Source organism: Acomys russatus, chromosome 4, assembly GCF_903995435.1.
Source record: "Acomys russatus chromosome 4, mAcoRus1.1, whole genome shotgun sequence".
Taxonomy (NCBI): Eukaryota; Metazoa; Chordata; class Mammalia; order Rodentia; family Muridae; genus Acomys; species Acomys russatus.
In genome coordinates this window covers 17644369-17671273 of record NC_067140.1, presented here as the reverse complement: position 1 = coordinate 17671273, position 26905 = coordinate 17644369, and the positions used below count along the sequence as shown (strand labels likewise).

At 45.0% G+C, this 26905-nt stretch overlaps 1 protein-coding gene across 6 annotated transcripts; it reads left to right on the top strand.

Moving 5' to 3' along the window:
• The first annotated feature begins 1608 nt into the window (after positions 1-1608).
• Adnp (activity dependent neuroprotector homeobox) lies at positions 1609-26616 on the top strand. 6 transcript variants are annotated; one of them, XM_051143839.1, is made up of 5 exons: positions 1634-1678; positions 3484-3658; positions 19270-19382; positions 20928-21020; positions 23273-26616. In XM_051143839.1, the coding sequence occupies exons 3-5, from the start codon at positions 19275-19277 to the stop codon at positions 26384-26386; spliced, it is 3315 nt and encodes a 1104-aa protein (XP_050999796.1). In that variant the 5' UTR covers positions 1634-1678; positions 3484-3658; positions 19270-19274; the 3' UTR covers positions 26387-26616. The 6 variants fall into 6 exon arrangements, with proteins under 6 accessions (XP_050999797.1, XP_050999796.1, XP_050999794.1 ...); XM_051143837.1 differs by lacking the exon at positions 1634-1678 and adding an exon at positions 9198-9266 and having other exon boundaries at positions 2436-3658; XM_051143840.1 differs by lacking the exon at positions 3484-3658 and having other exon boundaries at positions 1609-1678.
• The last annotated feature ends 289 nt before the right edge of the window (positions 26617-26905 follow it).

Below are 26905 nucleotides of genomic sequence, written 5' to 3'. Positions count from 1 at the left end.
GCCCCATATTGGGGGTGGGGGGAGGGTGGCCAACCCTTCACAACTTCACTTGCTGCTTTTCAGAGCACTTAGCAATCCATATACTCTAGGGTAACTACTATTCGTTTAAAGTGGACCCAAGGGTGTTGATGTGGACATAGTATGGTGGTTGGGGCTGATCCAGAGTTACAAAGCCAATAGTGCCTGTGCTGTCACTTGTCTCAATTGTGAGAACACTAGGACTACAGAGGGTGAGTGCCAGAATTTTTGTTTTGTTTTGAGACAGGATTTTTCTGTGTAATAGCCCTGGCTGTCCTGGAACTCTATGTAGACCAGGCTGGCCTCAAACTCACCTGCCTCTACCTCCCAGGTACTTATCTTTAGGCATTGCCAGTCCAATGGCCTCAACTCTACAAATCCTTTTTTTTTTTTTTTTTTTTTTTTTTTAAAGTCAAGGAGAAGTGGCCATCTGATGACTTGGAAGAGTTGTCTTGAGTTCGAGGAACAACAGAACTGTAAAGATAAGCCCCTGTCCATCTATTATCTCAATCCGCTGGAAGAGCTGACATGGCCTCAGAGCTATGTCATCTCAAGAGAATGTGTGAAGCACGAGGGCATCACACCTCATTTAAGGCAGGAGGCGGAGGCATCAGGCTCAGCCCTTCGCCTTGCCTCCCAGCCTGTGAAAGCACACACTGTGAGCACGTGGAGCTTCGGGACAGCCCGCTCATCCTCCTGCCAGATATAGTCCAGGCCCCAGATGGGCCCGCGCAGGGATCCCCAGCACAGCCACCTGACTGATTGTCGGGGCGTGCTGCGGCCCGCTGCTTCTGCCTCCGCCAGCGGCGCTGCGGCCAGAGGAAGGCACCCAGGAGCGCACTGCGGCCATTATCCACGGCGCCTCCTAGTGGGTCAATGGCAAATCCTCCAAGTTCTCGCGAGAGCTCCTCTCAGTGGGGATTATATAATCTTCCCCAGGCAAGGCTGGGGGTGCTAGGGGCACCCTCCCGTAAGGAGAGTAGAGGTCGGCGCTGCTGAGAACCCGAGAGCACTCCCTGGGGGGTCGCCGGGCAGGGGGTGCTGGCCCCCCCACCCCCCCTGCTTAGCTGGACAATGAGTCCTCTTATGCTAATTAGCAGCTTACGTCACTTCCGCTCTTTCTCGGCCGCCATTTTGGCTAGGGCAGGTTCGGGGACTTGCTCCGAGGCGCTTGTATTGTCTACTGAGGGGAGACGCGGGACCAACCCCCTCCCCCGCCCGCCGCAGCCGCCGCCACCGCCGGCCCGGTCTACCCGCCGCCTCCGGGACCCATGAGCTGAGCCCCCGCCCCCCGCTCGCCGCCATCTTGGCCCCCTCCCCCTCCACGCCGCGCTCGGGGGGATTTGGCGTCTCCTCTGACACAGCTCCCTCTCTCGGTCCCCGCCGCGGAGAAGCCGCGCGGCTGTCGCCGCCCGCCCGCGACGGTGAAGCCGCGGCCCCACGCCCTCCGCCCCTCCTTTGTCTGCACTGCTCGCGCCGCCGCCCGCCGCTCTGCAGCGTCCGCCGCGCCCCCCGGCAGCAGCCGCGGCCGCGGCTCGAGCCGGAGCCCGAGCGCGACGAGGCCCCGGGCGCGTCCTCGCCGCCATCGCCGTGCCGCCGTCCGCCCGCCGCCGGGCACCGCAGCACGCCGGCCCCGCGCACGCCTCGAGGCCGAGCCAAGGTAAGCCTGCCCTGCCCGCCGCAGGTCCCGGGCGCGGTCATTGTGCTCCGCACGCACACACTGCTCTGAACGGGCCGCTGCCCTCCTGCAGCCCGACCCCCTTCGCCTCGGGAGGCCGCGGGCCACCCAGGGCTTTTGCGACTGGTGGCATCTTCCCGCACCCACCCCGCCCCCAGCAGAACCCCGCTCTCTCATCCCCAGAACTAATGCCCCCCCCACACACATACACGCACGCCCGCAGTCTCCGGAACCACCCTTCTGCCAGGTCTGCCCACCCTAGACTTCGGGGTGGTGGGGAAGGCCTGGGGGGCGGGGAGCGTGCATGGCATGGAGTGAAAGTCTGTGACTCCCCAACAACATGCCAGCTTCCCTCCCACCCTAACCAGCACAGTCCTTCACCAGCCCTGCTCTCTCAATCTCCGCTGCCTGGTCAGCACTGCCTCTTCAGAGCTTTCTGGTCCCCAACTTTGCAGTCAGAAAATGGAAATCCAGAAAACCGCGAAAAGATTTTTCCCCCGAATGCAATGAATGGGGAGTAGTTCTTTGAGCACCCTCTTACTCACCTCTTCTTTCCTCTGGGCTGCCTGTCCTTTTCCTCCCCCACCCCAACCTGGATGCCTGTCTGCCAGAAAAGGCGCGATTGCTTCTCTTCCTCTTCTGTCCAAGATAGGGCTCTGAAGTCTAATAACCATTTTAGCCTCACTCCCTGCCACACACCCCAAGTGTCTTCTTAGTGTTCTTGTAGTCACCAGTTCCTCTGGACAGTTCTTATCATAACCCCATTTCACAGACAAAGGCTTAGGAGGGAAAAAGAACCAAACTGTTTCCTGTGTTAGCCATTTTCATGCTGTCCAGCCCCAAACGCCCAGTTCCCATCCCTGATGCTTCTTGTGCCTGTGTCTTGAACCTTCACAGTGGGGTGTGGAGTGGGGGGTGTCTGTTGGATAGCTTTCTGCAGTTTCTTTATAAATCTGCATTGTTGCTTCTGGTTTATGGCCATGAAGAAAATACCAGCCCCCACCCAAAATGCACCGCAGCCAAGTCGGTTAAAGGCAATGAGTGTTGGAGTCAGTAGGGGGCGCATTCTCTGCACTGGGTAAGGCTGCAGAGGGGGGAAGGGCCCCAGAACTAGAACAGGATGTGCTTAACAGCGCCTTCTACAGACCATGTGAAAATGGGCCCAGCAAGACTTGCACTTGGTGAGCTGACAGCAACATGGCGAAGGATTAAGTGAGTCTGGAGAGAGATTTTATTTAAGAACACCACCTTTCCGTTTGGAAAGTTGTCTTTTTTACTTTTCAAAAGTAGTCACCCTCAGACTCTAGATTGCTGATCAGTCACCTCGGTGCACATCTTTGGGCCATGAGTTCCTTTTCTCAAGAATCCTTCCACCTTAAGGTTTGAGTGTATCAGTATCTCTTTCCTAGGCCAGGTGGGGGGGGTGCTGTTTAAACATGAAAAGAATGGGCTTGGGGTATCACTGGTCAGTCCAAATCTCTCCAACTCTTTTGAGAGTGAAGTGTCATTCTTGAGAAGTTTTTTGGGGTGGTGATTTTGAGAGCCATGAGAGATGGTTGTCATGATTTGCAAGGCTTTGTTGGTAAACACCAGGTCCCCATTGACTTCTTTGTCAAACTTAATAGAGTTGGTTGCAAAATTGTGTTGCCTTCCAACTTCAGCCTTCCAGAAATACAATGTTAGTAGCCAACTGCCTTTGCAAGTGTTGACACCAGTCTTGTGTGCGCACCCACTTTCTTAGGGTCTGTTGATTTCTGTAGATTTTACTCCTGTTGTTATTTCCATAGGTGTGAGATGCACAGTACGAAACCTAGGCCCCAACTTTTACACCGTGATGCACAGGGTTGCACTTTTTGTACTGAACTGATAGGTGGCCTAGTGGTTATTCCCTGTACTGCCATTTTGAGGATCTGGACTCCGTTCCCTGCCTTGCTCTTTGGACTACATTGTCAATTCACACCGGTGGGTATATCTTTTTGGAGGATGGGGACTGCAGCATCAGGGAAGCCAGAGACTTCGTCTTCTTGGTCACCAGCAAAACTTATATTTCAAAGATTTCAGCCTAGCCACATCCCTCAAGGAACTGGTTAGAGCTGGTTGCACTAGGTGGGTTCTGAACATTTAAGAAATGTATCTTTTTAGAAAAAGATTTATAGTTGATAGTGTTATAATCATTTGCATTCTGCACTATTGAGCATAAAGTTTTTAAGTCTAACTCAAGACTAAGCTTCTGAAAGCCTTAATTACTTGATTAGAGGGGGCTGGATGAATGAGATCATTGGCAGAGATGTGACTAGCCTGGTTGGAGTCCCTGGGTTTGATTGGAAAGTGCCTCGCCACACACTTGTTCTTGCTTGGGAAGATTGACAGTGGGTGTTGACACCTGTGGATACTTTATCCTACTGTTACAAACATCTTAGACATACTTATGGGGTGCAAGATACAAAGATACATAGTTAACCATTTGATGCTTTAAGATTTGTTGTTGTTTTGGTTGTTTTTTTGTTAAATTGTTACCAAGTAACATTTTGCTGAGTAAAAAGGCACCTTGGTACCAGTATTGCTCTAAGAGACTGCATTGGATTCACGGTTTTTTATTTATATATTTTTAGTATTTACACAATCCAGTATTAAATACAAGTAGGATTGTTTGTAGTCTTGAAATGCTATGGTATTAGTATTTGTCAGATGTATAAACTTTGACCTATGATCTGTTTGATAGTTACCTAATTCTTAAAGTGAACAGTATCAGGACAATTTCCTATTTGAAGTAGAGCTTGCAAATGTGCTTTTGTTCATTCTAATCCATGAAATGACAGTGTTAGCTGGTATCCTTATGGTGGTGATCATTTTTCTTCAGGGAACTTTGTGGGCTGTGAGAATGTGTATACTCTGCAGTTTCAACAGTTAAATGGGTTTGGTACAGAAAGGGGAGGGTAGGCACAGTTGAATTTGAAAGTGGAAATTTGCTTTTACTGTATGTGTATGTGTGGAAGTGCATTGTGTACATGCAGTGCCTGTGGAGACCAAAAGAGAGTGTAGATGGTTCTGAGCTGCCCAGTGGGTGCTGGGAACCAAATTTGGTCCTCTGCAGGAGCAGCCAACGCACTTAACAGCCTAGACATCTCTAGCCCAGTGAAAGCTGAGGTTTGTAGCATATGAACTAGAATTCTTTAACAACCTTGGTTAACTGGAGTAGGGAAGTGGGTGTTCTGTTTAGTTAACCTTCTTATCTTGATTTGTTGAAAGTTTTTCTTCTGACTACTGTTGTAATAGTCTATTAGACATTGAAAATAACCAGATCCTTAGTTTTCTAAAGACCTTATGTAGGAAACACTCACTGTGAACTGATTTTTCTTAGAACTTTTCTTTTATTCTTAAACCAGAGTTTGGAAAAAAATTCTGGTAGCATTTTAATTTCACAATGTTGAACATGTTTTGTTTCCACAAAGGTTTAAAGTAAATGATCAATAAGTAATTACTGAAAGTGTAGATATATACAATATACCACATATAAAATTGTTAACTTCCAAGCTGGGTGTGGTAGCGCACACCTTTAATCCCAGCACTTGGGAAGCAGAGGCAGACAGATCTCTGTGAATTCGAGGCCAGCCTGGTCTACAAAGTGAGTCTAGGACAGCCAAGGCTACACAGGGAAACCCTGTCTCAAAAAAAAAAGTTCCTTGTAGCACATTTCTTAAATCGTAAAAAGAATTCAGTCTTTGGAAAGCAGAAGTGTTCAGAATTATACTCTGATTAATTATCTTAATGCTGGTGTCTGCTCTACCAATTGAGTTGGGGAAATTTGCAACTTGAGAAATAGCTAGTTTATTATAAGTGAAGAAGTAAGAACTAATATTGGTAGGTTAAAAAATTTAAAAACTTGAAAATTTAAGTGGTATCTTTTTGTTGTTGTTCGGATGTTGCTTTATTGTGGTTGAAGCCCTGAGATTTTGAACTTAATTAACTGGGTGTGTATGGATGTGTTCTTATCCGCCCATTTGGTTGTTTGTTTTTTAAGAGTTGAGAATGATTGTTACAGTCAATACAAATAAAATATTTAGAAATATAGTTTATGGTAACTTTTACCATGATATTAAAGAAATTTTTTTCATTTCCTTATTATTAGAAGGTTGTTATTTTCCCATAGTGACCATGACTTTTACAGTAAGCTTTTTGTTCATCTTGTCTGTAAAGAACTTCAAAATATGAATGGTATAAAACCTCTTGTACCTTTTGGAAGGTAAAATACTTTTCAGTAAGACTTCAGTTTTCATTGGCCTGCCCAGGAGACATGTAGGGAGAAAATTGCTTCCTAATGGGCATAGTGTTAGTGAGACTCAAAGAACTTGACATTTTGTTGCTATTACATAAACTTGTGGTATTGCTGCCCCTGCAGCTAGTGTCATCACTTAGTGGAGTTTGTGTGCTTTTCAGGCTGTCAATATGGACATGTGGTTTTGAAGCCAGTATAAGCTAATGCTACCTAACCAAATGGGTGCTTCAGCAGGGTTATTGAACTTGCTGGCAAATTGACATTTCCTATCTTGAGTGTGGAAATGCCATGTAAGTAAGCCATCCATGTCTTAGCATTTGTGGCCATGGGCTTTTGTTCCTTGCTGAGATAGGAGTTTAGTTTTTCCTCCTTTGTTTCTGGTGTCTTAGTACTCCTTACACCTGCCTTTCTTTTCCAGTTTTTACTAAGACTGTATTTAGTCCCTTTACAAAGAAAGACATCCCTATATTGGCCTGTTCCCTAAAAGTAGGGGTGGCTTCATCAACTTGATTGCACAGAGGATGTATGGGGTAGAGGGGGTGGTCTCAGAATATGAGTCACATTCTTGTCCTTGACAGTGAAAAATGCAAAATAAAGACTGTCCTATTCAAGATCCTTCATCTTAGTGTGTGTGACTGCAATCCTTTGCCTCTTCTTTCTCCTCCGAGACAGATGGTAGAACAATCATGGAGCCTGGAAAGAGGACCAGCACTGTGCCAGAAATACCTTTGGGAGATAAGAGGCATGCATAAAGGACTTTGGAGATAGCTGTAGAAGGGGAAGCTGAGTCTTAACACATCTTGATACTTTCTCTTTAGGCTAGAGTGTAGATTTGTTATTGGTGCCTGTTGTTGTTGACTTACGTGTCACTTTTCATGTGACTTGGCTAGGAGCCTTTGGTAGGGATAACTGTTACTCAATTTTAGAGTATTAAGATTGGGGCTGGAGACAGGAGTGGTGGCACACGCCTTTGATCCCGGCACTGGGGAGGCAGAAGTAGGTAGATGGCTATGAGTTCGGGGCTACACAAAGAAACCTTGTCTTTAAAAAAAAAAAAAAAAAGATTGGGGTTGGAGAGATTGTTCAGTGGTTAAGAATATGTCCTGTAGAGAACTGAAATTCCTAGCACCCATGTCAAGTGGCTCCAAACCACCTCTATCTCCATAGTGTCCAGCATCGTTTTCTGGCCTCTACAGGCACATGCGCTAAAGCACATACCACACAGACACACACACACACTTGAATACATGACCAGAAAGGACAAGTAAAAGATTAATGTCTCAGCCCAGCACTCGAGGCAAAGGGAGGTGGATCTGAGTTCACAGACAGCTTGGTCTACAGAGAGTCCAGGACAGCCAGGGCCACACAGACAAACCCTGTCTTAGGTGGGGGGTTGATAAATCTAATACCTCATCAGTTTGGTTTTAGAAACCATTCTGTCAGTGCTGTCTTCGTTTTCCGTTTTTGTTTTTTTAAATAAAGAAATCAGGACTCTACTATGTACAGTAAGCGGTACAGTGAGCCACGGTCTCTACAGATGTCTGGACCTGTGCTTGGGACACTTTTAAGAATATTTATTTGCTGGGCATGGTGCCAGCACTCAGGAGACAGAGGATCTCTGAGTTTGAGGCCAGCCTGGCCTACAAAGCAAGTCCAGGACAGCCAAGGCTACACAAAGAAACCCTGTCTCAAAAAACCAAAAAAAGAAGTTAAAAAAAGAAGAAAAAAAAAATGGTGCAGAAGCCGGGCATGGTGGCGTACAGGTTTAATCCCTGCACTCTGGAGGCAGAGGCAAGCGGATCTCTGAGTTCAGGGCTAACCTGGTCTGGTTTACAGAGTGAGTCCAGGACAGTCAGAGCTACACAGAGAAATCTGTCTTGTAAAAACAAAACAACCCCCCAAAAAAAGGATGGTGCAGAAAATAATTTCTCATTTTGGGTTAAAATAACACAGCATTGAGATACAAGGATGCTTTGCTTTGCTTTGCTTTTTTTTTTTTTTTTAAGATTCCTTTTAAGCCAGATTGTCCACCATACTTGACTGACAGAAAATGGCTCTTTCACAAGAAGCTGTTCACTCTTAGTGTGTGTCCCTGCCTTGTATAGTCATGTTTACGATGAGATGGATTGAGAAGTGCCTTCCTCATCATGTACTCTGAATCTAGTTATCTTTTACACGTGTCCTCATCCCTATTTTCTTTTTAAAGATGATAGCACCAAGACATCATCTTTTCAAGTACAATAAGAGCTTTTAAATTGTTGTAGAGTTACGGGGTCAGACCTCTCGTGTCTCAGCTTTCACCCTTGTTCCTTGGACATGGGAGTAGGAATATGAGTCTTAAAAGTTACTCAAGTTGGGCGTGGTGGCATGTGCCTTTGATCGCAGCACTGGGGAGGCAGAGGCAGATCACTGTGAGTTTGAGGCCAACCTGGTCTACAAAGTGAGTCCAGAACAGCCAAGGCCACACAGAGAAGCCCTGTCTCAAAACACAAGTTGCTCGTTTAGGTGTGATGTATTTGCAAGAGTCCCATAAGATAAATACTTGAAGTGCCACTGAATTTACATAAAGACTAGAGTGTGCTAATTTGAATGGCTCAACTAAGTGTACATAAATTACTGCTAAAACCACTCCAGTGTGTCTGTGAGTACAGATGCACATTATACTTATATGGAAAGATGTTACCATGGCAACTACAGCTGGTTCTCAGGAAAAAGATAACCTAAGCTTTCTACAAGGTCATTAGATCTGGCTTCAGGAAATAATGAGAGCTGCATTGGCATTGACTCATTACCTGGCTTAATCCTGACATTTGGACGGTGGGATCCTATAGTTTTCTTTTGATACAGGGTCTCACTGTAGTTTTGGCTGGCCTTGAACTCACAAAGATCCACTTGCTAGAATGAAGGTGTGTGCTAAAATTTAGATTTGTTTATTTTTAATGTGTTTGTATGTCTATGTGAGTATATGCTACATGTGTGTGGATACCTTTGGAATCTTGAAGAGCACATTGAATTCCATAAGTGCTGGGATCCAAACTTGAGTCCTGGTAGAGCCATCTCTCAGGCCCCCCATAACACACAAGGAAATACACTTCTAGAGGCTAAGTAACAAGACTTGAGGGTCACAAAGCTAGCTGGTCTGTGGGAAAGCAAGGGACTCAGCACAGGTCTGTTTACTCCTGGGTAGATTCTCAGTCACTCACTGCATTTTACCATCTTTTCTAGCAAATAGCAGCTTTACTGACAACCCTACCTCTCAAGAAGTTTGACAGTGAAGTCTATATATCAAAACAGGTATGTTTTGGTCTGTGAATACAACTGTCTTTTAATTGAAGACAAGTGTATCTTTAATCTCAGCATAGTTGTGTAGATTTCTGAGATTTTGAGCCTAGTCTGGTCTACAAAGTAAGTTCCAGGACAGCCAGGGATATGTAGTGAAACTGTCTCAAGAAAAAGAAAGCATTTTTTAAATTTGGCTATAAGTTGTGCTCCTGGAATGGTTCTGTTCCCTTCCTTTGCTGAGCCCCGCTGTCTACTTCACACCTAAGGTACTGGTGGCTTCACAGACCTTTCAGAGAAGAGTGAGTCTTGATGTCTTCAGACCTTTCTAAATAAACACACAGCCAGAATAAAAATCTACTAACATAGCTTTAAACTGCCACTTCTCAGGTCTCAGGAATATAACTTAGTGTGGTGGTCCTTGCTGGTGTGTCTCAGTGTAATCACACGCACCCATATTGGTGTGTCTGTCTGTGTGTATGACTTCTTTCTACTCCTGCAAGTAGTCATCACAGACCGTAGCTTTACATTCAGTGCCCCTACCTTATCAACCTACTTTTCCAACTTTGCCTTTACATGGTGGCTATTTGAATCCAGTACAGGACTTGCTAGAGCTTGGCTTCACTGCTACTGGCACCATGGCCATAATTGCTAACTTGGAGCCAGGCCCCATCAGCAGCTACATCTGAAGGTTTTTGTGACATACCTGACATAGCACACATTTTGCTGTTGGTGTTTGTGGCTGTCCTATGGTGAGCCTTACATGCACAGGGCCTTATTCAGTCTGTGTTTTGAGCCCCTGCTTTGTGGCAGCCAGTGATATAGATGGTGAAGAGGCCAACAATTTCCTTTTTAATGGACATCATTTATCTTAAATAAGAAAAATAGTGCCTTATACCTTAAGACACTGGTTCTCAACCTGTGGGTTGAGACCCCAGCGGGGTTGCATATCAGATATCCTATGGATCAGATGTTTACCTTAAGATTCCTAACAGTAGCAAAATTACAGTTACAAAGTAGCAATGAAATACTTTTATGGTTGGGAAGCTACCACAATATTAGGAACTGTATTAAAGGGTTGCAGCATTAGGAAGGATGAGAACCACTTTTTTTTTTTTTTTTTTTTTTTAAATGTGCATTGGTGTTTTGCCTGTATGTATGTCTGTATGAAGGTGTCAGATCTTGGAGTTATGAGCTGCCGTGTGGGTGCTGGGAATTGAACTCCAGCCCGTTGGAAGAGCAGTCAGTGCTCTTAACCTCTGAGCCCTCTCTCCAGCCCGACATTAAACTCTTAAAACTACTCTCCAGCCCCAAGAATCACCATCTTAAGATCTTTGTTGACTCCAGTGTTGGAATTTAAAAAAAAAAAAAAAATGCCTGAAAGATAGCATGTTAGGCTAGCAGTGCATAGACACAAATCATCTCTCTCTGTATCTCTATCTCTCTCTCTCAGTTGCATCAGTATGTTCGGCCATGTTTCTGAATTTTCTGTGGTGAGCATTTAGAATGAAAGCTGCTAAATCATAGATTATCTTTATAATTTTGGTAGTTGGTGATATGAGAAACACGCTGTTGATCTTTAGGAAGTTTCTTGGTAACCTAAATGCTGTACAGCAACTGTCGGGTTCTCTTCCCTTTTTGAGAATGTTCTAGTTTGCCTTTGCCTAAAATGTCTCTTCAATTGACATTAAACTTTTAAAAATATATTTATTTTAATGTATATGAGTAATCTGTCTTCACCAGAAGAGGGCATCCGATCCCATTACAGATGAATGTGAGCCACCATGTGGTTGCTGGGAATTGAACTCAGCCTCTAGAAGAGCAGCCAGTGCTCTTAACCTCTGAGCCCTTTCTCCAGCCCGGCATTAAACTCTTAAAACTACCAGAAAGAAGTGAAAGGCTTTTGTGGTTGGTTTGGTTTGGTTTGGTTTGGTTTAGAGACAGGGTTTCTCTGTGTAGCCTTGGCTGTTATGGACTAGCCTTGAACTCTCAGGAATCTGCTTGCCTTTGCCTCCTGGGGGCTAGGATTAAAGCCATGCACCACCATGCCAGGCTGAAATGCAAAATTTAAAGTTAATACATGGGATTTTTCTGAAGGTCCTCTGTGCAATGTCACATGCTCAATTTAGCCAAACAAAAGTGCAGTTGAACTTGTAATCTGTCATCTGAAGCAGAGTCCATTAAGACTTCGTTGTTAATGATACACTGCACAGCTCTTGTCTTCTAGAAGTGGAGCCAGTTTGCCAAGAAAGCTATCTAATAAATTTATGGGTTGGTTTGGGGGTTTTTTGTTTTGTTTTGGTTCTTTGGGGTTTGTTTTAGTGCTTAAAAGTTTTGGGGCCACCCAGATAGGTTCCACTTACTGTATTACCACTAAGTAACTCACTAACAGTGTCTAGAATGTTCTGGAAGTATGCCAAGATCATCTAGATTGCATCCAGGAACTTGCTCTAGAGACTCATGCTAGTCTAGAAAATCTTTTTTCCTTTTTTGAGTTTTCTCTGTGTATAGCCTTGAACTCACAGAGATCTGCTTTCTTCTGCCTCCCAAGTGCTGGAACTGCCATCACACCTAGCTCCTAGTCTAGAAAATCTTAACAGGTACAGTAATCATCATTTTGGCTAAGACTCATCAGTGATAAATTCCCCTGATTTTGAACACCAACTGCTTTTAAAAATTGTCTCTTGTCTACAGAGTGAGTTTCGGGACAGCACAGAGAAGCCCTATCTCCTTCAGCCTTTCAGTGTTGGTGTATGCCTCTAGGACTAGCACTCAGGAGGCAGAGGGTGTCAGTCTCTGAGTAGAAGACCAGTCAGGGCTATGCATATACGTATATTATACTTCATAGTTACTGTTGACCTTAAATTGTTGTTTTGTTTTTTAATGTGTGTCTGTATGTGCAGATCTCTGAGCTGAAGGCCAGCCTGTTCTACAGAGTGAGTTCCAGGACATCCAGGGGTACACAAAGAAACTCTGTCTCAAAAGAAAGAAAAAGAAAGAGAAAAGCTATCATGTACTTGGGGGAAAGGGTGTAATGCTCAGTAGTAGAGTGCTTGTTCGTCTTGCATAGAACGTTGGATTTTAGCCAGCAGAAAAAAGCTGTCAGGAATACCATTTCTGTTTGTGTAACAATAGCATTGCAAATTGAATAAAAAGATTCTTTAGTGTCCATAAGATGGCTCATTCCTAAGATGTACATGGTAAAGAACTCTTAATTTTTTCCCTCCATGGTTTTTCAAGACAGGGTTTCTCTGTGTAGCTCTGACTGCCGTGGAAGTCACAGTGATCTGCCTGTCTCTGACTCCCGACTGCTGGGATTAAAGGCTTGCACCACCATGCCCATCTGAGAACTATTAAAAGTTTTCTGACCTACACGTGTGTGCCCACATTTAATTTTTTTATCTTCCTTCTTTTTTCTTTTTGTTGTTTTGGTTTGGTTTCTGTTTGTTTGTTTTGGTTTTTTCTTGGTTTTTCAGACAGGGTTTCTCTGTGTAGCCTTGACTATCCTGGACTCGCTTTGTAGACCAGGCTGGCCTAGAACTCACAGCGATCCGCCTGCCTCTGCCTCTCAAGTGCTGGGACTAAAGGCATGCGCCACCACCAGACTACCTCTGCCTCCCTCAGTGCTGGGATCACAAGTGTGTGCCACCACACCCAGCTTTCCTTTAAAAAAAACAAAAAAAAAAACAAAAAAAAAGGAAAAGAACCTTCAGTGTGGTTAGTTAGTGGCCACTAGCATCGGAGCTAAGGTGAGAGTGTGCCTTGTCCTCTCAGCTGAGTCTTTGTTTCTCCTCTGGGTGTTGTGGGGTCATCTGGCTTACTTCAGCTGTGTGCAGATTATTGATCTCTTTCTTGACTGGGCTCTTGAGTTTCAGACCATTTCCCCTGTGCTGGTGGCGTTCTGGCATGCTCTTGTCTGTATGGAGTGTGAAATGCTTTCCAACAAATACATGCACACTTTAGCATTAATTTAAAAATAATGTCCAGAATTAATGTTGCTTCTCTGTCCCCTGCATTTGTCACATCCAGGATGTGGCATCAGTTCACACAGGGCCAACCAGGGAGATTGACAAACTGTAGCCTATCCATTGACGAATGACTTGAAGATCACTGAGGAGATGGCAAAAATAATTGATCATAGTTAGGTGGGAGAGGGAGAAAACTTGGGGAAAGGGGGAAATGTCTTTAATTTAAAGGCTTGATGTTGACAGTGGTTCTGAAAACAGTACATTTGTGTCATCATTTGCTCAGATGCATTTGTTTGTGGGGTTGGGGGTGCCGTGGTACATGTGTGGAGGTCAGAGACTTGCCTGTAGGAATCAATTGTTTTCTTTTCCATCATGTGGGTCCCAAGAATTGAACTTTTAAGTCACCAGGAGTTTGGGGGTTTTGTTTATTTGTTTGGTAGGTATGTAGGTTTGGTTTTGGTTGGCTGGTTGTTTTGGTTTTGGTTTTTCTTTGTAACCTTGGCTGTCCTAGACTTGCTTTGTAGACCAGGCTGGCTTTGAACTCTGCCTGAATGCTGGGATTAATCACGTCACCAGCTTTAATGGTAAGTGTCCCTTTTTACCCACTAAAGTTGGTTGGCCCTAGACCTGATTTTTTTTTTTCCTTCAGTTTTATTTTTACTTTATGTATGGGATATTTTGTTTTGTTTTTCAAGACAGGGTTTCTCTGTGAGTAACCTTGGCTGTCGTAGACTCGCTTTGTAGACCAGGCTGGTCTCAAAAACTCCTAGCGATCCACCTGCCCCTGCCTCCCAAGTACTGTAATTAAAGGCGTGCACCGAGCCGGGCGTGGTGGCGCATGCCTTTAATCCCAGCACTCGGGAGGCAGAGGCAGGCGGATCGCTGTGAGTTCGAGGCCAGCCTGGTCTACAAAGCGAGTCCAGGACAGCCAAGACTACACAGAGAAACCCTGTCTCAAAAAACCAAAAAAAAAAAAAAAATAAAGGCGTGCACCACCACCACCCAGCATATATGGGATACTTTGCATATTGTCTGCACTATATCATGACTAGTGGCCTTACAAACTCAAAGAGGATATCCAATCCCCTGGAACTGGGATTACAGACAGTTGTGAACTGTCATGTAGGTGCTAAGAATCCAGCCTCTTGAATCCAGTCCTTTTGAAAAGTAGCCATTGCTCTGTCTGAGCCGTCTCTCCAGCCCTTAGACTTCATTTTCTTCTGTTTTGTTGTAGTTTTATCTAATCCAAAGCATTTTGCCCTGGGCAGCCAGAATTAGCATCATGGTGGTTGGGGGGGGGGGGGTGGCGGGAGGAGAGACAGAGACAGCCCTTCTTTGGGGATCCTGAAGGGCCCCTTCCCACCATGACAGGAAGAAAGGGTTAGCTGCTTCCTCATGGCAGAGTATGTAAGTGGTCACTTCCAGACTGAAAGAAGCCTCTTGAAAAGATGGCTTACTGAACAAAAGGTTCTAGCAAAGTACAAATGCAGATATAGGAGGATCGCCTGCTACTTTGGCAAAAAGAAAAATGCATGGGGAGGATGGCTTAGGCCTGTGATCCTAGGACTTGCAACATGAAGGCAAAAGGCTCAGTTCGAGTCCAGCCTTGCGTATATGAGACCTTGTGTCAAGAAAATATTAACTGTTTAAAAACCACTGATTTAGACCAAATGCCTTCTGTTGTATTTGGCGTTGCATGAAGAAGAAACCTTCTTTTGTTTTTTTGTTGGTGCTTCCTGTGGTGCTAGATTGGTCTTTTAAACCCAAAGTGTTACGTCACTCCTGTAAGTAATATATTCATTAGCTGTCATTTGGTACATGCTCAGATTTTGGTTCCTAAATAGTTTTGGGAAGTGGCAGAAATAGATGCTTGTGGTTAGCTGGCTATCCTATTTACTGTTGCGTTTGGAACGAGTTCAGTAGAGATCTAGAAACATCAAGGAGGAGTGCATACTGAAGCAAGGTGGCTTTACCTTTAAGGGCACTATTGTGTCCTGAGTGGCTTTAGTCTAACCTGGACAAGTTGATTTGAGGATTTTTTGTTGTTTTGTGTTTTTCTATGCTCAAAGTTTCCAAAAGCTTTCCTTCATTTCTGTTTGTTTTACTTGGTGGAAGTGTTTGTGTGTTTTGGTTTTTGTTTGTTTTGTTTTTGAGATACAGGACTCAAAACCTTGGCTTCCTGGATGGCAGACAGCTGCTTTACTGTGGAATTAACAACCCTTGCCTGGGTTTTATTGTTTGATCTTTTATAGTTCTAAAATAGGGGTCAATGGTGCCATCCTGACCTCATAGCTCTGCAGGAACACTAACATAGACAAACCTCACTGGTACTTTCCTTGAGCTCCTGAACTGTCGCTGTCATTGTTGGGGTCCTCGTAAGAGCCTACTCAGCCTCTGAATGAGTCTGGGACATGAGGTGTGAGGCAGACTGGCTCAGTTAGTCTCTGGGCTCACAGGGTCTGCTCAGTATTGTCAAGTGCTGACAGTGCATTGTGGTTTTTGCCCCTGTAAACATTTGACATAGAGCTGGGCTATTTTCTATTTACCCTCTTGTTGCTTGAAGTAATTGGGTTTGGTATCTGAAGGGCAGAGGGGATCAGGCATACTGTATACATAGTTTTGATTCATCTTTAGCCTTGGGGTCTAGATAAATCAGATTTTCATTGCAGCCATTGGACTCTCATTTCCTAAGAAAACACGAAAGTAGGAGTTTGGCCTGGGTTAAACTGTGATTTTCCTACCCTCCTCCTTAGGTGTGAGTGTGATTGAGAATAAGGTGTGACTCACTCATTCAGAATTAATCTAAGTCTTCTTCAAAGGTTGATTGTGAGCTAGGATTGCTTGGTTGCCCATGCCTTAGTCTAGAGCCCAGGAGGCAGGGACAGAAGCAAGTGGGTCTCTCAGAGCTGGCGGTCAGCCTGGCTGGAACTTTTCCCATTGTGCATGGCTGTGAATAAGGCACTTGTGTTGAGGGCTCCTGATATTACTTTAGAATTTACCAATTGACTTCTTTCCATATTGTGTTTTAGTTTTGGTTGTAGAGGTCAGGGGATTTTTGTAGAATTACTAAATGTTTGGACAAACTTCTTTCTAATCAATCCCATTTTTTCCTTTTGACTCACTCACTTCTTTTCTGTATCCCCCTGCCCATTTGATTCTACCAAGACTTTTGGTTGCAACAAAGCTTAAGCACATTTGCTTGTGTGTCTAGAAAGGGATGTGGGCACAATGAGGAGAATGCTACCTTGTTGGGGTGATCTTTTTGTACTTTGTACAGATTGTCTTTGTGATACTCAAATGCTGGTTTCTGTCCCAGCAGAGAGCTGAACACAGGCCCGACTTTGGTACTGTTAGTCCTATGGCTGCATCATACTTTGTAAACAAACACTCCCCTCGCCTTTTGATTGGTTTATTAAAGAGCTGAACAGCCCGTAGCAAAGGCAGATAGGAATCGTGGGGAAGGAGTCACCAGCAGATATGGAGGAAGTAGGTGCTGGGACTAAGATGGAGAGGTTATGGGCTGAGATTGTTGGGTTAGAAAGCTGAGAAGCTGCCCAGTTATATCACCTAAGCTTGTAGTAAGTATAATACTCCTCTGTGTCAATATTTCATCCCTTAGGAGTTAGGAGTCTCAGAGAAAGTCCTGTTTTACTGCCTCAGGCATCTTTCCCTCTCTGCTTCCCAGCACACCTGACAGCCATGTTTGGAGCATGTGAACAGTTGTGTATTAATCAGTGTCTGCAGAGCTGAAACAGGTTGCCTGCCTGAGTCCTCACCTCAACACATCATTTGTGTCAGGAGTGGTTTCCAACTGAGGCTGGACAGCAACACTGTATAAAACCTGCTGCCTGGGGCCCTACTGTGTGCTCCCAGCATCATGACCTGCAAAGCTTAGGTGTCCTGGAAGTGATTGTTGAACAAGAGGACAGTTCCATTAAGTTGGACAATTTGCCTTTTTTTGTGCCATGTGTTGAAAGGAGATCTCAGCAAGGACCTGTTAGAAACTGCCAGCAGAGGAATTTGGTGACCAAAGGATGGGGGAGGGACATAACCCGTCCACCCCTGTTCCTCTGCACTGCTGGGTGCTTTATTTTTCTCTCTCTTTGTTGAGGTTTCTAGTTCAGAGGGGTTGTGAGGCTAGAGGCAGTATAATATTTAAACAAAAAATCTGGAGCTGGACATGGTGGCGCAGGTGTTTAACCCCAGCACAGGAGCCAGAGGCAGGTGGATCTCTATGAGTTCAAGGCCAGCCTGGTCCACAAAGCTAGTCCAGGACTACACAGAAACCCTGTGGTGCAGGGTGGGGGCGGGTGCTGGGCGGTTGTGGTACAGGCCTTTAATCCCAGCAGCACTTGAGAGGCAGAGGCAGACAGATCTATCTGAGTTCGAGGCCAGCCTGGTCTACAGAGTGAGTCCAGGACAGCCAAGGCTACACAGAGAAACCCTGTCTCAAACAAACAAACAAATCTGGTGGGTGACATTGTTGAATCCTGGAGCCAGTTACTGACTTGAACTTGCCTTTCCTGTTTTTGAGTGAAGGCGTCCCTTTACAGGGCTTACTTCATTTAGGGTATAGGTGAGCAGTCACTCATGAGCCTCCTGCATTATCCTCCTGAGTGCTAGGATAGATGGATTACCACCTAGCCCAGCCTGACCCTTAATACTTAGCAGGTGGTGGCCTACGGAAAACCAGAGGGCCTTTGACTCCTTTTTCATGTCATGTGGAGTAATTCAAACATGCATAGTATTGTAGTGAAACCTTATTGCTTGGTTTGTTGTAAGGCTGGGAGAGGAATGGTTTGCCGAGCGCAGCCCCCTCCCCCCAAGAGGGCCACTCTAGGCGCAGGCCTTTAGCTCACAGGAGTTCATCTGCAGAGTGATGAGCTGAGAAGTGCTGAGTTCCTTCCCAGTAAATGTTTTGATGTTGGAGACCCAGCTAAACTTTGACACGTTGTAATAGGGTGTTAGGGACTTGTGACTTAATGGGAACATCCACACATTGAGTCTTGGACAGCCAGTTAAGGTGACAATTACATTTAAGAAACAGATTTGTCATATCCCAGTTGCTGGTGCTTTGGTATTGAGTTTTTGTTGTTGTTGTTGTTGTTTTGTTTCTTGTCTTTTTGTTGTTGTTGTTGTTGTTGTTGTTGTTGTTTGGTTTGTTTTGGGGGGAAGTTTGGTGTTTTTTTGTTTTTTTTTCCTGTCTTTGCTCTTAGAGCTACTTTATTCTGCAATATTATGTTCGACTTACATTATTGTCAAAACAAGATCACATTCAAAAAAAAAATCTCACCTCAAACTTGACCAATTCAGTTTTCTTAAACATAAGTACCTTTGTTTTTAAGAAGTTTTGGGAAAATGGATCTACATTTCTACCTTTAATGTGTTTGTGACCGGCAGCTTTTTGATTCCCTTAGGCACAAGCGCATGCATATCCACAGGGATATTTTTTAAAGGATCTTAGAAAGCCTACAGCAGTCACATGTCCTCTGATGTCACAAACATGGCTCTCCTCATCCAAGTGTTTATTCTGTGGCTTGATGTGTTGCCACCCAAAGAGCAAGTCCCACCACCATTTGGACTTTGGTTTGAGGAAGAAACAGAAACAGTCATTGAATGTTCTGTTGCTTCTCTGAGAGTGCCATTGCGTTGCCCTGAAGCTGTGTGGTACTGTGAAGTTCTAAGTGGTCTTCCAGGTTCATAGGATCAATATCACAAGGAGAAAAAAGGAGAGCAGCATGCTTCATTTGGTTTGAGATAGCTAATTGATATTGTTGCCCTCATTCTCCAGCTTCAAATTCATCTCTTAATGGGTTGTTACAGCCTAATCAGACTTGCCTGCCTAGACTCTCGGTATAAAATGTCCTCTTATAAAATAGGGAAAGCCGACAAGCCCTCACCTTTGCCCCCCTGCTCTAAGTGTCCACATACTAGATGAGGACATCCTCTCAACTGATGGTGCTAGGGCTTGGGATCCTGTCATCAGTGAATTAGTGACTTTACCAAGTTGTATATGTTTTGACTTTGACTTAAATCTTTTTTTCCAATAGAAACTATGTTCCAACTTCCTGTCAACAATCTTGGCAGTTTAAGAAAAGCCCGGAAAACTGTGAAAAAAATACTTAGTGACATTGGGTTGGAATACTGTAAAGAACATATAGAAGTAAGTAGCATGCCATTTTTAATTTTAATGTAACTCAGCTTCTGATCCATTACTGTGTCCTGGGCAAAAATGGTTCACTGTTAGGTGAGCGTGTGAACTTTAACTGTACCATCAGCTTCACCAAAGCCTTCTCACTTGGTAGGCTTACTGCATTTTCCCAAAAGCAAGTTCATCTTTGCATCCTGAGCCAAAAACAGTTGCAGCATGGAAAATATACATGGGTCAGACACTGCACGAGGTGCTTTAGAAACTGTATGTGAGCTTTGTCCTTTAGTAACCTTCAGGGGGCTCTAGGAAGTCTTGTCTCCAGTCTACGGAAGAGGAATTGGGAAAGCAGTGATCGGGCTCACAGCTAGGGAGTGGGCAGTGGGGACAGCAGAGCCTGATTCCTTCTGATAGGCCTGAGTGTTCAGTTGACCTGACGTTTGGGGCACGGTTGTTTGGGTGTTTGTCATCTCTTTCCTTAGGGTTTGAGCATTTGTCAGCCTTCTGGCCCATCAAAGACTTATCTTACCCTCGTGTAACAGTTTGGCTTTTCCAGACTGTTTCTGAGCCTTTCAAGCCCCATAGGATAGATAGAGGCATCTCCTCCTTTTTCTGATCTCCTTGCTCCTCCCGGGTCTTACAATTAGTTGGACACAGCTTCCCATTGAAGTGTTTAAAGCTATTTCCCCAACAGACTTTAGGTTCCTCCTGACCAGGCCAAAGTTGGCCTTGTGTGGCCATTTATCCCACAACCTGGCACAGTGCTTGGCGTGAAACAGTGCTGAAGACACAGGTCAGGGGTGGAATTGGTGTACATTCATTCGTGGAGCAAGTTCTCTTCTCCTGAATCCCACTAAGAGTAGTCAGAGGTGTGCCCTAGAAACTGAAGCTTCTCAAAAGTGGACTTCTAATGGTTTATTCCCGGGGTGGAGGTGACTCTTCTGCCCTTCAGATTCACATGGATCTGTATTGGGGGCGCGGGGTGATCCTTCCTAGATAAATATGCAAATAACCAGGTGTCTTTCCTGTCCTGTACTGGGTTTGCTCCTCCCACTAGACCCATTCATTACATACTCTGAAGTTTGCACACATTTAACTTTCCACCTACAGCTGTGAACCGTTCCCCTACTTTCTTCTTAGTCATGAAGGGGGAACATTGCAATTTTACATTAGAGTATAAATTGAACGGCATGTTGCTTACTTTCTAGGTTTGTAAGTCTGAATTTTCCAGATTCACCTCCCTCCTTCCATTTATTTATGCCACCAAACTAGACACTTACCTCCTATAAGGTTATTGGCACACATCCCTCCATCCAGTGTTGTGACCTGTGACTTGGAGCTGCTGTGGGACTGGAACCTTCCATCTGCTCTTGCAGCATTTTCTTAGAGACCTGGCCATGTGCCTTCATATGTGCTGAGGTCTTCAGTACCACTGCATTAGTTCTCAGTGGGTTGACTCTCTTGGACCTCCATGCTGGTTAAAGAGGTAGAATCTATGTATCAGATCAGGCTGGGGTTGATACCACTATGTTTTTGTAAATTTTTCTCACTGTTTTCTAGGATTTTAAACAGTTTGAACCTAATGACTTTTATTTGAAAAACACTACATGGGAGGATGTAGGACTGTGGGACCCTTCACTTACAAAAAATCAGGTAAGTCTCATAGGAGATATCCCAAGTATCCCCATTTCCCCTCAAGCCTTTCATAGTGGCAATTCTGTCCAGGCAATGGCCTGATATGGAAAGTGTATAATTACAGATCTCATTTTCCCGAGTGGTAGTAAAACCTGAAAAGTTTGTTGTTCCTGGACTGAAACTTCAAGTATACAGGACAAGCAGAATTTTTTTTTTCTTGACAAGCAGAAATTTTGTTTCTTAACATTTATGAAGTTGGAACTAAGATTGGAGCTCAGCAGTTGGAGTACTCCTTGTCCTGCACAAAGCCCTGGATTTAATCTCCAACACCAACCACATAGACCAGATACGGTAGTACACAACTCTAATTCCAGAGCTTGGGAGTTGGAGGCAGGGTCAAAAGGCCAGGGGCATCCTTCATAACAAGGTTGAGGCCAGCTTGAGTAAATAAGATGTTGTATCAAGAAAACAGCTATTCTGAGAAAAAAAAAAAAGAAAGCTGAACTAGCTGGGTTGACTGTGGCGCACGAGTGTCCCTCCATGGTGCCTTCCTGCTTCCGTATCTAAGCAGTGCTCTCCAGCATTGTATGTGGCCACCTGCCTGCTGTCCTGTCTCTATTGCTGCTCTTGTCTTCTAGAGAAAAGCTACACTCTTGTTGTTGTTAAGAGGGTTTCTCTTTGTAGACCGGGCTGGCCTCAAACTCACATAGATCCTCCTGCCTCTGCCTCCCAAGTGCTGGGATTAAAGGTTGTGCCACCACGCCTGAGCTAATTCTGTAATTTTACTTTTGAACTCTACTTATGCCCTGGGAATAGTGTTGAGCTGCGTTCTTACATGAGAAAGCTTTCCTAGAGAAAGCTTTGGGTTTGAAGATAAGGTCTCTGTAACTTTGGCTCTACTAGAACTTGGAGATATACCTGTCTCTGCCTCCTCAGCACTGGGATTAAAGGCATGTACCACTACACCATCTGAGGAGATTGGAGGGATCAGAGAGAGTCTCCTTTTGGTTCCAAACAGTTAGTGAAAAATGATCATCTTTTATCACATATATATTTACCTGTTTTGGTCATTATTCTGAAGGTTGATCTTTACTGTCAGTTTGCTCTGTGGTACACAGTGGCTTCTGAAGATTTTTGCCTTCTGTCTAAAAGGTTAGGGCAGCTGCTATTTCATTGGCCATTTGTTTGTTGGCTTCTTGGCAGTTTATCTGTGTAGCTATGGCTGTTCTGAAACTCACTATGTAGACCAGGCTGGCCTCAAACTCAGGATTCTACCTGCCTCTGCTTCCCAAGTGCTGGGACTAAAGGTGTGCACAACCATGCCTGGCTTTTCATTGGAAATTTTTAAGGAAATGTTTTTCAAAATTTTTGTAATGTGTGTTTTGCTTCAATGTGTATTTCTGTGCCTTGTATGTGCTTGGTGCCCTCAAGGGTTAGAAGAGAGTACCCGATACCCTGGAACTGCAGTGGGATGGTCATGAGCTGCCTTGCAGTTGCTGGGAATCACACCCAGGGCCTCTTTGAAAACAGCCATGCTCGGCCGGCCCTCCAGCCCTCTTTGGCCTTTGTGGAGTTGCTCTGCAGGAGAAGAACTAGAAAGAAGCCAGTGTTTGCAATCTGGAGTCTCTTGGTCCACAGGAGGTCTAAATACACTGTGCTCATAAAGGTCTGTGCACTGCAGCAGTGGTGCCTGTGAGCTCCTGTGTCTGAAGCCTAATAAACTCATCACTCATTCACAAAATGAGGGTTTACATAGTTGATTCTTGTTTTTACTGAGAAAAAAACGGTTTTCTTGAAGCTTTGGCGTGGGTTAGGGGTGAGAGGCTTGAGACAGAGTTTCTCTGTGTAGCCTTGGCTGTCCTGGACTCACTTTGTAGACCAGGCTGGCCTCAAGCTCACAGAGATAGACCTGCCTCTGCCTCCCAAGTGCTGGGATTAAAGATGTGTGCCCCCAAGACCAGATAGCTTTCCCCCCCCTCCCTGCCTTTGCCTTTCCTCTGAAACCTGCAAGCAAATAAACTATCAAGTTTTAAAGATTTAGCAAGAACATAGCACTGAGTTTTAATTTACAGGGACACAAATAAAGATATTTTATTCAAACATGGATTTGAGTTTTTCTCTTAATTTTCCTGCAGGAGAAACCTCCAAAACTCATTGCCTGGCAGAGTTTCTGGGAATGTGTGGGGGAGTGCCTGGGCCGGTGGCTGCCTGCCTTGAGTGTGGCCTTCTCATGCCCATTTCTGTTCTCTTTTGTTTCGTTTGTTTTTTAGGACTATCGGACAAAACCTTTTTGCTGCAGTGCTTGTCCATTTTCCTCAAAGTTCTTCTCTGCCTACAAAAGTCATTTCCGGAATGTCCATAGTGAAGACTTTGAAAATAGGATTCTCCTTAATTGCCCTTATTGTACCTTCAATGCAGATAAAAAGACTTTGGAAACACACATTAAAATATTTCATGCTCCAAACTCCAGCGCCCCAAGTAGCAGCCTCAGCACTTTCAAAGATAAAAACAAAAACGATGGCCTTAAACCTAAGCAGGCTGACAATGTAGAGCAAGCCGTGTATTACTGCAAGAAGTGCACTTACCGAGACCCTCTTTATGAGATCGTCAGGAAGCACATCTACAGGGAACATTTTCAGCACGTGGCAGCGCCCTACATAGCAAAGGCAGGAGAAAAGTCACTCAACGGTGCAGTGCCACTAGGTGCAAATGCCCGGGAAGAGTGTAACATCCACTGCAAGCGATGCCTTTTCATGCCCAAGTCCTACGAAGCTTTGGTGCAGCATGTCATTGAGGACCATGAAAGAATAGGCTATCAGGTCACTGCCATGATCGGGCACACAAATGTTGTAGTTCCCCGAGCCAAACCCTTGATGCTGATTGCTCCCAAGCCTCAAGAGAAAAAGGGCATGGGACTCCCACCAAGAATCGGTGGTTCTCTTGCTTCTGGAAATGTCCGGTCTTTGCCATCACAGCAGATGGTGAATCGATTGTCAATACCAAAGCCCAACTTAAATTCGACAGGAGTCAACATGATGTCCAATGTTCACCTACAGCAAAACAACTATGGAGTCAAGCCTGTGGGCCAGAGCTATGGTGTTGGCCAATCGGTGCGGCTGGGTCTCGGTGGCAATGCTCCAATTTCCATCCCTCAGCAGTCTCAGTCTGTGAAACAGTTACTTCCGAGTGGAAATGGGAGGTCCTACGGGCTAGGTGCTGAGCAGAGGCCCCCGGCAGCAGCCAGGTACTCCCTGCAGACTGCCAACACCTCCTCTCTACCCTCAGGCCAGGTGAAGTCTCCCTCTGCGTCTCAGTCACAGGCGTCTAGAGTATTGGGTCAGTCCAGTTCTAAACCTCCACCAGCAGCCACGGGCCCTCCTCCAAGCAACCATTGTGCCACTCAGAAGTGGAAAATATGTACAATCTGTAATGAGCTTTTTCCTGAGAACGTCTACAGTGTTCACTTCGAAAAGGAACATAAAGCTGAGAAAGTCCCAGCAGTAGCTAACTACATTATGAAAATACACAATTTTACTAGCAAATGCCTCTACTGTAATCGCTATTTGCCCACAGATACCCTACTCAACCATATGTTAATTCACGGTCTGTCTTGTCCATATTGCCGTTCAACCTTCAATGATGTGGAAAAGATGGCAGCACACATGCGAATGGTTCACATTGATGAAGAGATGGGGCCTAAGACGGATTCGACTTTGAGTTTTGATTTGACATTGCAACAGGGCAGTCACACCAATATTCATCTCCTGGTAACCACATACAACCTGAGGGATGCCCCAGCTGAATCAGTGGCTTACCATGCCCAAAATAATGCCCCGGTTCCTCCAAAGCCACAACCAAAAGTTCAGGAAAAGGCAGATGTCCCTGTTAAAAGTTCACCTCAAGCTGCAGTGCCCTATAAAAAAGATGTTGGGAAAACCCTTTGCCCTCTTTGCTTTTCAATCCTAAAAGGACCCATATCTGATGCACTTGCACATCATTTACGAGAAAGACACCAGGTTATTCAGACAGTTCATCCAGTTGAGAAAAAGCTAACTTACAAATGTATCCATTGCCTTGGTGTGTACACTAGCAACATGACAGCCTCAACAATCACCCTGCATCTAGTCCACTGCAGGGGCGTTGGAAAGACACAGAATGGCCAGGACAAGACAAACGCACCTTCTCGGCTCAATCAGTCTCCAGGCCTGGCCCCTGTGAAGCGCACCTACGAGCAAGTGGAGTTTCCATTGCTAAAAAAGCGAAAGATGGAAGACGATAGTGATTCCCCCAGCTGCTTTGAAGAGAAGCCTGAAGAGCCTGTTGTTTTAGCTTTAGACCCCAAGGGACATGAAGATGATTCTTACGAAGCTAGGAAAAGCTTTCTCACAAAATACTTCAACAAACAGCCCTATCCCACCAGGAGAGAAATTGAGAAGTTGGCCGCCAGCCTATGGCTGTGGAAGAGCGACATTGCTTCCCATTTCAGTAACAAAAGGAAGAAGTGTGTCCGTGACTGTGAGAAGTACAAGCCTGGGGTGTTGCTAGGTTTTAACATGAAAGAGTTAAATAAAGTCAAACACGAGATGGATTTTGATGCTGAGTGGCTATTTGAAAATCATGATGAGAAGGACTCAAGAGTCAATGCTAGCAAGACTGTTGACAAAAAGCTTAGCCTTGGGAAAGAAGATGACAGCTTCTCAGATAGTTTTGAACACTTAGAAGAAGAATCCAATGGAAGTGGCAGCCCTTTTGACCCTGTCTTTGAAGTTGAGCCTAAAATTCCTAGTAGTAATCCGGAGGAGCATGTACCGAAGGTAATTCCTGAGGATGCTTTGGAATCGGAGAAGCCAGACCAAAAAGAGGAGGAGGATGGTTCGAAATACGAAACCATCCATTTGACTGAGGAACCAACCAAACTAATGCATGACGCCTCTGATAGTGAGGTTGACCAAGATGATGTAGTTGAGTGGAAAGATGGAGCTTCGCCATCTGAGAGTGGACCTGGCTCCCAGCAGATCTCAGACTTCGAGGATAATGCATGTGAAATCAAACCAGGAACCTGGTCTGATGAGTCTTCCCAGAGTGAAGATGCAAGGAGCAGTAAGCCAGCTGCCCAAAAAAAGGCTACGGTGCAAGATGACACAGAGCAGTTGAAATGGAAGAATAGTTCCTATGGAAAAGTTGAAGGGTTTTGGTCCAAGGACCAGTCACAGTGGGAAAATGCATCGGAGAATGCAGAGCGCTTACCAAACCCACAGATTGAGTGGCAGAATAGCACAATTGACAGTGAGGATGGGGAGCAGTTTGATAGCATGACTGATGGAGTTGCTGATCCTATGCATGGCAGCTTGACTGGAGTGAAACTGAGCAGCCAGCAAGCCTGAGAGCCTGGCAAGCCACGGCACATGGGCCATGTTGCATCCTGGACTTCTGCTCTCCTTCCAGTCTGACTGCAAAGCTGTCTTCTAACTGGCACTACCTTGCAAGGACTGATCAGTCAGCAGGCTTGTGGGGACATGTGACCACTACAGTCCCAGTGGTTATTTCTAAGTCTATGACATGTGATTGGTTGACCTTGTTTCAAACCCTTCTCTGGTAGACTCAGTAATGAGGTGTGAATACACACAGGGAGAAGTAGTTCATTACCTACCTGCCTTCCCAGTGTTTGTTTCCTTCAGTAAGATGTTGGGTTGGATGTCCCGGGAAAGCCTTACCTTGGTTCACAAGAGTAGTACAGGGCGGGCATACACAGCTACCAGTCAGGTGTGTCTAGTAGACTTGGGAACATGGACCTTTTTTCATGTATTCATTCTGAATAATTGAAATGTATATTTGTACAGTCTTTTAGACTTCAAGTGATGCTTATGACACTGTTACTGTGTGCCCGTCATAGATGGTTTCTA

Bases quoted from the DNA above. Each gene is read 5' to 3' on its own strand.
- Adnp (XM_051143840.1), top strand. From the start codon at position 19,275: ATGTTCCAACTTCCTGTCAACAATCTTGGCAGTTTAAGAAAAGCCCGG. The intron at 19,383-20,927 runs GTAAGTAGCATG...ACTGTTTTCTAG, and splicing joins ACTGTAAAGAACATATAGAA to GATTTTAAACAGTTTGAACC. The intron at 21,021-23,272 runs GTAAGTCTCATA...TTTGTTTTTTAG, and splicing joins CTTCACTTACAAAAAATCAG to GACTATCGGACAAAACCTTT.